The sequence below is a fragment of the Seriola aureovittata genome, chromosome 20, assembly GCF_021018895.1.
Source record: "Seriola aureovittata isolate HTS-2021-v1 ecotype China chromosome 20, ASM2101889v1, whole genome shotgun sequence".
Lineage (NCBI taxonomy): Eukaryota > Metazoa > Chordata > Actinopteri > Carangiformes > Carangidae > Seriola > Seriola aureovittata.
The window spans coordinates 23,304,588-23,315,464 of record NC_079383.1 but is presented as its reverse complement, the minus strand read 5'-3'; the positions used below and the strand labels follow the sequence as shown (position 1 = coordinate 23,315,464).

General features: G+C 43.5%; 3 protein-coding genes across 6 annotated transcripts in view; 1 reads left to right on the top strand and 2 right to left on the bottom strand.

Moving 5' to 3' along the window:
- The window catches only part of LOC130160996 (NACHT, LRR and PYD domains-containing protein 12-like), a 347,054-nt gene that overhangs the window by 123,558 nt on the left and 212,619 nt on the right, over nt 1-10,877 (top strand). The gene's annotated exons all lie outside the window — the stretch shown is intronic.
- Nucleotides 2,584-6,986, bottom strand: crygn2 (crystallin, gamma N2; the record flags this gene model as incomplete). The annotated part of the gene is made up of 5 exons (XM_056363946.1): nt 2,584-2,820; nt 3,526-3,671; nt 4,061-4,217; nt 4,883-4,974; nt 6,939-6,986. Coding segments are annotated over 5 exons (579 nt in total), but the record flags the coding sequence as incomplete, so codon positions are not given.
- The window catches only part of LOC130161024 (GTP-binding protein Rheb-like), a 13,440-nt gene continuing 9,737 nt past the window's right edge, over nt 7,175-10,877 (bottom strand). The window contains exons 6-7 of the mRNA XM_056363948.1: nt 8,626-8,743; nt 7,175-8,411 (exon numbers count right to left, since the gene is read on the bottom strand). Coding sequence (XP_056219923.1) covers nt 8,319-8,411; nt 8,626-8,743 — 211 coding nt within the window. The 3' untranslated portion in view covers nt 7,175-8,318. The remainder of the gene's footprint in view (nt 8,412-8,625; nt 8,744-10,877) is intronic.

Here is a 10,877-nt window from a genome sequence, read left to right as displayed (position 1 = left end):
CTGGGGGAGGGCTCTCATTTGGACCCCCCCAATGTCTGTACCATGGTTACGCCCTTGAGTTCAGTCAAAGGAAATCCAGAGAGGACATGTAAAATAATGACTTTATTTATTATTAGTATTTATTACACAAACTTGGAACTTCCTCTATGATGTAATATCAGTGTTCTGTACATATATGAAAAACAAACACACTTAAACTAATTGGATTCCTCTTCACGTGCAGTCTGTCTGATTAAAGGAAGGCAGCTGCAAAACTGCATCGATCCACAAGATGGAGCTACAGCACAAACATGAACTGATAACCTGCAGGTTTCTGCACAGACTGATGGTCACATGTTTCAAAGCATCAAGACAAAGTCAAATATTAAATACAAAAACTGTTGAAGACTTTTAGAAGTTTTCCCAAACTAGAACAGCAGAAGTGCCCCCAATATTTTTCTAACTTTTAATTATTATCACAATTTTATTTGAAAGATTTTTAACAGTTTTAAAATAATCTGGCCAGGACCAGTGTCATCTTAGTTAAGTGCATTAGCTTTTAGAAAGTGATTTTTATTCATCAAAGAGCTTTAAAAACCTAAACTCTATGATTTCCTCACACACTCCACGTTTCACTTCTGCAGATAAAGAATTTAGATCATTCTTAAAGCTTGATTTGTTAGGTAACAGAAGCTTTTTAAAACTAAACACAGTGTGTACCTGCTCTAAATCACAAACACTGACTGGTCTCACCTGCCTCCTTTCAAATTACAACACAGCGTACTGTCTCCTCTCCAGAAGCTGCAGGAGAATTCATATCCCTCACACAGTCTACAGCCTCATCAGTCCTGACTTCATCTTCACTGATGGACAACATGAACCGCAGGAAGCTGAAAAACCGTCAAACATTTCCCCGTCATGACTCGACTTCTGCCGGCCTCTAAATAAACCCTGCTCCTGTCTTTATGTCTGATTCTGAACTGCAGTTAGTGATATTAATTATCTACAAACCCACAACAGCTCCAGTCAGTGAACTGACCTCAGAGTCTCCAGTCCACAGTTTGGACTCTCCAGTCCAGCAGACAGGATCCTCACTCCTGAATCCTTCAGGTTGTTGTCACTCAGGTCCAGGTGTCTCAGGTGGGAGGGGTTGGACTTCAGAGCTGAGGCCACGACTTCACAGTGAGTCTCTGAGAGTCCACAACCAGCAAACCTGTCATGACACGTTCATTACACAGAGTCATTATGTAAGAGGACACTTCATATTGACTTCAAGCATGTGATGATCAAACAGTTTGACACGTCCTGTGTTGATCCATATTCTCTCTTCATCACTGGTTCAGTTCATCTGATCTCACTGTGTTTGACAGGAAACAATCATTCTCATCAGTCTCTCTCACACCTGCAGAGTTTCAATCCTCTTTCAGGTGAAGAGAGAAGATGTGGTCACAGTCAGTCTTCCATAATGTCCACAGTCTGTCAGTGAGATCTGATCCATGTGGTCTCCACAAAGTTCCCATGAGGCCATGTTGATTAGAAAACACTGTTTTAAAGTGACAGCAGGATATTTCCACTGAGTTCAGCTCAGTGAACAATGACAGTTGGTAAAGATGATCTGAGTTTGATACCTGCTGCTGTCAGCTTCACCATCACATTTCTCCCGCCAAGTGTCTGTCTGCTGGAGACCGAGGTCATAGCTACAAGTCCGTTAGGTCATCATGTAACGTCAGCTGACTGAACTGTAATTAGTTGTTAAAGACTGTTGTTGATGAGAGACACGACTAGGCTTCCATAAAACGCCACAAGTTCCCGCTTCTGGGCGTGAAATAAAACCAAGTCTCCCGCCGAGCGTCAGTCTGTGGTTCCGGGTCACAGCCTCACAGCAGAGACAGACTTTGTTGGAGACCTGCCTCTGTCTCGCGAGATCTGTCAACCGCCGACATCGTTTGCTAACGAGATGTTCAGATGGACCACAGTTATTTTTGGATTGATTTATTTATACGTGAAAACTTGGATTAAACTTTAAAAAGTAAATAAAACTTGTTTCATTTCTCAACAGCTGCTAAAACAGAGTATTAGCCTATTAAACTGACATGACTTTGTACTGGGCTGAGCAGATGTCTTTAGTAGATCATCATCCATGACGTCAGGTCAAAGGTCATCACGTCAGCTGACCGGCATCCAGGTTATTTTATTTTATTTTTATTTAAACATTATTGATTCTTAAAGGCTTTAATAAAAAAAAAACCTAGTACTTTTGACCTTTAAAAAAATAAGTAACTGTCTGTTTTTATGCTGCATTTAATTCCTTTTATTGTATTTATTTTATTTATAAGTATTCATATTTTGTTACGTGTCTTATTTCAGAAGTTATGTTTGTTTCCTCCAAAGTTTAAACTAAGACAATTTACAAGAAAAAAAAGCAAAGACTATGAAGGAAGTCTGTCGCACACAAATGCTTTTTCTGCCTTCCTACAGTAATATATATATATTGCTTATTAAAGCCCCTCAGATTCATCGTCTGACACCTTGCTGGGTCCCGATCCTCAGGTTGGGAACCATCAGGCCACACAAAACAACACACACACACAAAGTGTTTGATAAAAAACCTGTTTTCTTATTTTAGTTTGGGTTTATTTATTGTACATGATGACAGCATGGTAGAGGTCACAGGAGAGTTTGTGGGGTCAGAGGTCAGGGGGGGTTTAGAAGTAGTTGACGACTCTACGGATGGACTGGATGTTGGGGTTCTGGGCCTGCCACTCGTTGTGGCTGCTGTAGTCTCCACGCTCCACGATGTACATGCGACCGCGGAAGTTCGGCTCCTCGTACATCACCCAGCTGAAGACGGAGAAAGTAGATTTTTATAAACCTGTTCAATCCTGTCAATGTTATTATTGATTAATCCACTTGATTTTCTTCATTAACTGATTATTTCTTTGGTCTATAAAATGTCAGAAAAATATAAAAACGCCAAACCCATTTTCCCACAATCAAAGTTACACATTTAAAACATGTTTAGGAAGTGGATTAATTTAATTATCATTATTTATTTATTATTCACTGTTATTATTATTATTATTACCAATGAGCTATTGACATCCATCCATCCCTCCATCCATCCATTCATCCATCCATCATCCATCCATTCATCCATCCATCATCCATCCATTTATCCATCCATCATCCATCCATCATCCATCCATCCATCATCCATCCATCATCCATCCATTTATCCATCCATCATCCATCCATCATCCATCCATCATCCATCCATTTATCCATCCATCATCCATCCATCCATCATCCATCCATCATCCATCCATTTATCCATCATCCATCCATCCATCATCCATCCATCATCCATCCATCATCCATCATCCATCCATCATCCATCCATTTATCCATCATCCATCCATCATCCATCCATCCATCCATCATCCATCATCCATCCATCATCATCCATCCATTTATCCATCATCCATCCATCATCCATCTGCAGGTCCATGGATCTGAACGTGTGGTTGTGAAATGTGTGAGACTCACGCTCCGTCTCCGTAGACTTTGACGGAGTTGATGCAGTTCTTGGAGAATCCGCGGCTCTGCAGGAAGGGACAGTCATCGCAGATCTCCACGCACTGACCGGAGAAGTTACAGGCCTCGAACAGCTCGATGCGGTAATGCTCACCGTGCTGAGGGAGAGAGAGGGAGAGAGGGAGGGAGGGAGGGAGAGGGAGGGAGGGAGAGAGGGAGAGAGAGGGAGGGAGGGAGAGGGAGGAAGCGAGGGAGGACAGGTCAGAGTAGTGTTTCCCTGAAGCTCCGCCTCCATGATGAACATGACCAGAAACTCTTAAAGTCACGTTTCAACACAACTTCATCCAATTTACTTTAAACGTCTTTTCCTGTAATATCTTTCATTCTTTTCTTTTGATATGTGGTGTTTCCGCCGGTGAACTGGTGGAGGGAAATCCATCGTCACATGGCGGAGCAGTAAATCTGAAGGGTTCGTCCTCCGGGGAGCATGAACGTGTTTATCAAAGTGAAAGTTGTGACCTGGCAGGTGGAGCAGTAAAGTGTTTACCATGCGGATGGGCTTGCAGGATCCCATGTGGTCGTTGTGGGAGTTCCACCTCTGGAATTCTGGGTACTCTCCGTGCTCCAGGATGTACTGCTGGCCCTTAAAGTCGGGGTGGTCGTAGCAGATCCAGGCGCCGCTCTCCACACGGATAGAGTTCACCCTGAAAACACACCAACGATTAGTTGTCTCCCGTTTCTCACATTAACAGTCCTGTGTTCTTTCCTTTATAGGCAGGCTTTTAATGTGAAACATCAACAGGAAGTGTTGTTAGTTCTGTTACAAATGGAAAGTGTTTTGAGCAGACGGGTGTTTCTGATTGGAGGGTAACAGGGGGATTAACTGTGAGGTGGTTTCTGGTACAGATGATTTCTGCTGTCCAGATGTGCGGTTGTCACATGACGTCAGTGATGTTGTGGACTATAAGGAACCAGTTCCTCTAAAGATTTAGGTTTAGTTCCTCAGCAAAACAAGTCAAGTACTTTTATTTTAAACCAAATCACATATTTGCAGAATTCAGCTTCACTTGTGTGAAGCATGATAAATATGTTTTGTCCAGTGTGACAGAATAAGGAAGTAAAAGTTTATTTTGCTTTAAGAAGAGAAGTCCATGTGACTGCAGCCGGCGGATTCTGCATTAAGGGAATAAAGCGAATATGGTGCTGATGAATTATCCATGAACTTCTGCAGCTCATTATGAGGAGCTCCTCTGGACTCAGTGTTCAGGGGTCAAAGGTGAAAATCCTCACAGCTCTAAACAGATGTTGGACGAGTGTCGCCAGGAAAACAAGAAATAAGTAAAATCCTGTTTGTTTGTTTCTCTGTCACCTGTTCATGAAGCCGCGGTCCTGGAAGTTATCACAGTCTCCTCTGACCTCCAGCTTCCTGCCGGTGAAGCACTTCCCCTCGTAGAAGGTGATCTGGAGGGAAAATAAAGACACACACCTTCACTCACCTGTATCTGCCTCTACAGGTACAAATCCTGTCACATGTACAGGGAGGTTTTATAGAGCTGCTCCTGTAGAGATTCAGTTTAGACTGAAATCTGTTCAAATACATTCGAGTCTTTATATGTATATATTTCATATAGTTTAGTCTTCTCAGTGTTAATATGTGCATCAGGCCGGAAACAGGCGGGATCCAGTCGACGTCTTGTGCTCAGACGGGTGACAGCGTCCTGTCTGCAGCGACGTCCGTCTTATTAAAGTCATTTTCATCACTCATTAAAAAAACATCCCTGTTTTTAAAGAGCAAGTTAGCAAGAATATGTTTTTGTGACCACGCCCAGCGGTGATGTCACAGCGTTCAGCCACGCCCTGCAGTACAGTTCTACATCGCTACCGCAGGGTGAGAGGTCAAACACAAGACGCTAAGCTACAACGTGGTGAATACGAGAGAGAAGTTCGTCACGCCGCCAAACACCCAGATTTCCTCAGGTCGTTCCCCACAACCACAAACCCTCTGAGATAAACCTGCACGTTTTCCTTTTATCTGCCAACTACATTTAAAGGTCTTTAAAAACCTGGTTTCTGTCGGAGAGAATAACGTTCACTCCTCAACTTTACAACTTTGAAATAGATCAATTTTCCTTCTGAGCTGCAGCTGCTTCGCTCATCACACCAAACTCTTCAAAAGTCGAGCAACTTAAACCGATTCAAACTGAGGGTCCGACCCGACTTCCACCCCAGACCCATGAATAAGATGTCCAGTGTCAGGTGTAGCAGAGGCCCCTGTTGATCCAGACTGTGGCCCCTCAGCAGCTGAACCTCCACATCTCTCCGTCTCACTCACCTTTCCAGAGTACTGCGACATGTTTGCCCACTGGATGTCGTCCAACCTGGCCCACAACCACACACACAGTGTAACAGAGAAAAAGTTGGACACCCCAATATATACGGCAGGGGGGCGAGCGAGGGGCGAGCGAGGGGCGAGCGAGGGGCGAGGTCCAGGCCGGACGGACAAAAGGCGAGGCTTTAAAGGTTTCTGCTGCCTCGACGCTTTCCCTTCATCCTGATGTGTCTGCTGATTCTGCTGTGTGTGTGTGTGAGTGTGTGTGTGTGTGTGAGTGTGTGTGTGAGTGTGTGTGTGTGTGAGTGTGTGTGTGTGTGTGTGTGAGTGTGTGTGTGTGTGTGTGTGTGTGTGAGTGTGAGTGTGTGTGTGTGTGAGTGTGTGTGTGTGTGTGTGTGTGTTGTGTGTGTGTGTGTGGTGTGTGTGTGTGTGTGTGTGTGTGTGTGTGTGTGTGTGTGTGTGTGTGTGTGTGTGTGTGTGTGTGTGTGAGTGTGTGTGAGTGTGTGTGTGTGTGGTCTCAATAGAATGTGCTTGGCCTGAGCTTTGCAGGGTCAGTGATATTGCACATGCCACGCTTCTATAGAGACAGACAGGGACAGTGAAAGACACATACAGAGCTCTGACTGTCAGTCTTCACATATACAACATTTACATAACGTTTCTTACAGGCTACATGAAGGTTTATTATAATATATATATATTATATATATAAAAAATGTTTATAAGTTTTTCTTATAAATTTCTCTTTGATTTTAAACATGTGTAACTTCACATTCTGGGAAAGTGTCTCAGACTTTTGGATGTATATAATGTATATAATGTATATAATGTATATAATGTCTACATATATTAACAGGCTGTGGATATATATTTATGTAACATATGTCTACAATATAAGCAGACATACATGAATGTATATATTTGTATAGGCTATATATATATAAATATATGAAATAGTTCCAATTTCTAAAAGTTTTCATATATAATTTTTTACATATATGTACATTTAAAATAAAAGCTATACTTCATATATGGAAGTTCTATGGAAGTGTTTCTTCTTCTTGCCATGAATCATGTGACGACCCCTCAGATTCACCTGGTGACCCTCCGGAGGGGGGCGACCCCCAGGTTGGGAACCAGTGGATTAAAAGGTCGTGCTGCTGCCCTCTGCTGGTCTCAGGTCACCACACCCCCCCACACTGTGGACGTGACACCAGTGGAGCTGCTGTCGATAATAAATATGAATAATTAATCAGGATACGACAGTAAACTGAAATATTCATGAGACAAAATGTTTCTCTCTTTATCAGTTTCAATAAAAGACACAGAGCAGATGTTTAGCCAAACAATAGAACACAGCTTTAATGAGAACAATCATAAAAACACAAATATTTCTTTATTATTCATATAAAAAGTGTTTTCTTATTTAATATAGAAGAGTGATCAGTTGAGGGGGAGCAGCAGACAGTGATGTCATCTTCAGTAAAGAGTTAAACCTTATATTCATCTGTTGTAGCCTCATTAACTGATATAATAAACATGGCCAACTTAATTAAAAATAAATTCATCCTTTTTAAAATCCATTTTTTAAGGTAATGATGCAATTACAACATCCAATCCCGACCTAAACTCGTCCTAAGAATCAGAATAATCTTATATATAATCTTAATATTTAATTCAGCTTTTGAAATAAATAAATTTTTTGGTTCATGCATCGTTTTCTGCTCCATCTTAATAATTTCTGGTCTCTGATTCAGCTAATGTGCCGGTCAGATGTTTTATTCCAGCTCCACATTGACATGCAGCAAAGGTCAAACCAAACCCCATTTGGAAATCTGTTAATTGAGCGTTGTCGTGCAAATTAGCCATTAAACCAACATTGTGAAAAAAGACTTGGTGCCTTTTTGAAATTCTTAGTGCCTTATAGCAAATTCTGCTCAACAGTAATTCACAAGAAATGCATTTATTTCAATTAAATCAACTTTCAAAGCCGCTCTCTCCTGCCCTCCAGGGTTTTTTCATGGAGCAAGAAGTTGTAAGAATTCAACAGGAACCTAAATTTCCCTCCAGCTCACTTGATGTTTAGAAGAAGTTCAGTTCACAGTCCAGGCTGAAGCATCAGCTCTGAGTTTACAGAAGATTTCTGTCTGGAGGATTCCCTTTGATAAAACACGCTCTGGAGGTTTTCGGTCCATCTTGTGTAACAAAGATAAAACAGGGATTATTTTGTTGGTATTTAAGAACTACGTCTCCCATGAGGCTTTAACAGCGTTTCTTTGGGCTCACGGACAGAAAACCTCAGAGTTGTGTTGTAGATTTCCAAAGTGCAGATCAACATTAAATCAGAACATTGTTGAACAGAGTTTGGTGTAAATATCTGAGCTGTCAGTCGCTGCAGTGGACGGTGATGGGGGTGTTGGGGGGGGTGGGGGGGGGGGGTGGGGTTGGGGGGGGTGGGGGGGGGGGGGGGTGGAAGCTACATCATGGAGCATGGTGTCCGACTCTGTGGCTGACCCGCCTCCATCTTCTCCACCTCCAGGATCATCCTCCTGAACACCTCCACCGCCGTCTGAGGAGGGGGAGGAGACGGTCAGTGAGCGTCTGACAGACTCAGAACAACAGAACTGACTGCAGGGACTCTGTCTGCCTGCAGGGGGCGCCGCTGCAGGGACTCTGTCTGCCTGCAGGGGGCGCCGCTGCAGGGACTCTGTCTGCCTGCAGGGGGCGCCGCCGCCTCAGACAGTCCACATCTGCTGTGTGTTCACAGACATGTTTGACCTCACCTGGTTTTCTTTGGCTGAAGACTCGAGGAAGGCGGCGTTCCATGACTCCGCCAGAGCTTTCCCCTCCTCGAAACTGATCACCCTGCACAACAACAACAACAACAACAAGATCACCACCAACAACAACAACAACAACAAGAAGATCACCACCAACAACAACAACAACAAGAAGATCACCAACAACAACAACAACAACATCACCAACAACGACAACATCATCACCAACGACAACATCACCAACAACGACAACATCACCAACAACAACAACAAGAAGATCACCAACAACAACAACAACAAGAAGATCACCAACAACAACAACAACAACAACAAGAAGATCACCAACAACAACAACAACAACAACAACAACAACAACAACATCACCAACAACGACAACATCATCACCAACGACAACATCACCAACAACGACAACATCACCAACAACAACAACATCACCAACAACAACAACATCACCAACAACAACAACATCACCAACAACAACATCATCACCAACAACATCCCCAACAACATCATCACCAACAACAACAACAACAACAACATCCCCACCAACAACAACAAAAACAACGACAACATCACCAAAAACATCATCACCAACAACAACATCTGAGCCTGAGTCTGAGCCTGAGCCTGAGTCTGAGCCTGAGTCTGAGTTTGAGTCTGAGCCTGAGTCTGAGCCTGAGTTTGAGTCTGAGCCTGAGCCTGAGCCTGAGTCTGAGTCTGAGCCTGAGTCTGAGTCTGAGTCTGAGCCTGAGCCTGAGTCTGAGCCTGATTCTGAGTCTGAGCCTGAGTCTGAGCCTGTGTGTGAGTGTGTGTGTGAGTGAGTGTGTATGTGTTTGCGAGTGTGTGTGTTGTGAGTGAGTGAGTGTGTTTCTGAGTGAGTGAGTGTGAGTGTGTGTGTGAGTGAGTGTGAGTGAGTGAGTGTGAGTGAGTGTGTTTCTGAGTGAGTGAGTGAGTGAGTGAGTGAGTGAGTGTGAGTGAGTGTGTATGAGTGTGAGTGAGTGTGTTTCTGAGTGAGTGAGTGTGTGTGAGTGTGAGTGAGTGTGTTTCTGAGTGAGTGAGTGAGTGAATGTGAGTGAGTGAGTGTTTGTGAGTAAGTGAGTGTGTATGTGTTTGCGAGTGTGTGTGTTTGTGTGTGTGAGTGAGTGAGTGTGTGTTGTGTGTGAGTGAGTGAGTGAGTGTGTGTGTGTTTGCAAGTGTGTGTGTTTGTGAGTGTGAGTGAATGAGTGTGTTTGTGAGTGAGAGTGAGTGAGTGTGTTTGAGTGTGAGTGAGTGTGTTTGTGAGTGAGTGAGTGAGTGAGTGAGTGTGTATGAGTGTGAGTGAGTGAATGTGTGTTTGTGAGTGTGTGTGTGAGTGAGTGAGTGTGAGTGAGTGAATGTGAGTGAGTGAGTGTGAGTGAGTGAATGTGAGTGAGTGAATGTGAGTGAGTGAATGTGAGTGAGTGAATGTGAGTGAGTGAATGTGAGTGAGTGAATGTGAGTGAGTGAATGTGAGTGAGTGAGTGTGAGTGAGTGAATGTGAGTGAGTGAATGTGAGTGAGTGAGTGAGTGTGAGTGAGTGAATGTGAGTGAGTGAATGTGAGTGAGTGAATGTGAGTGAGTGAATGTGAGTGAGTGAATGTGAGTGAGTGAATGTGAGTGAGTGAATGTGAGTGAGTGAATGTGAGTGAGTGAGTGTTTGTGAGTGTGAGTGAGTGAGTGTGTTTCTGAGTGAGTGAGTGTGTTTCTGAGTGAGTGAGTGTGTTTCTGAGTGAGTGAGTGTGTTTCTGAGTGAGTGAGTGTGTTTCTGAGTGAGTGAGTGTGTTTCTGAGTGAGTGAGTGTGTTTGTGAGTGTGAGTGAGTGAGTGTGTTTCTGAGTGAGTGAGTGTGAGTGTGTGAGTGTGAGTGTGTGTGTGAGTGAGTGTGTTTGTGAGTGAGAGTGAGTGAGTGAGTGAGTGTGTATGAGTGTGAGTGAGTGTGTTTCTGAGTGAGTGAGTGTTTGTGAGTGAGTGAGTGAGTGAGTGTGTATGAGTGTGAGTGAATGAGTGTGTTTGTGAGTGAGTGTGTATGAGTGTGAGTGAGTGTGTTTCTGAGTGAGTGAGTGTGTGTGTGTTGTGTGTGTGTGAGTGAGTGTGTTTGTGAGTGTGAGTGAGTGAATGTGAGTGAGTGAATGTGAGTGAGTGAGTGTGTTTCTGAGTGAGTGAGTGAGTGAGTGTGAGTGAGTGTGTTTCTGAGTGAGTGAGTGTGTGTGTGTGTGT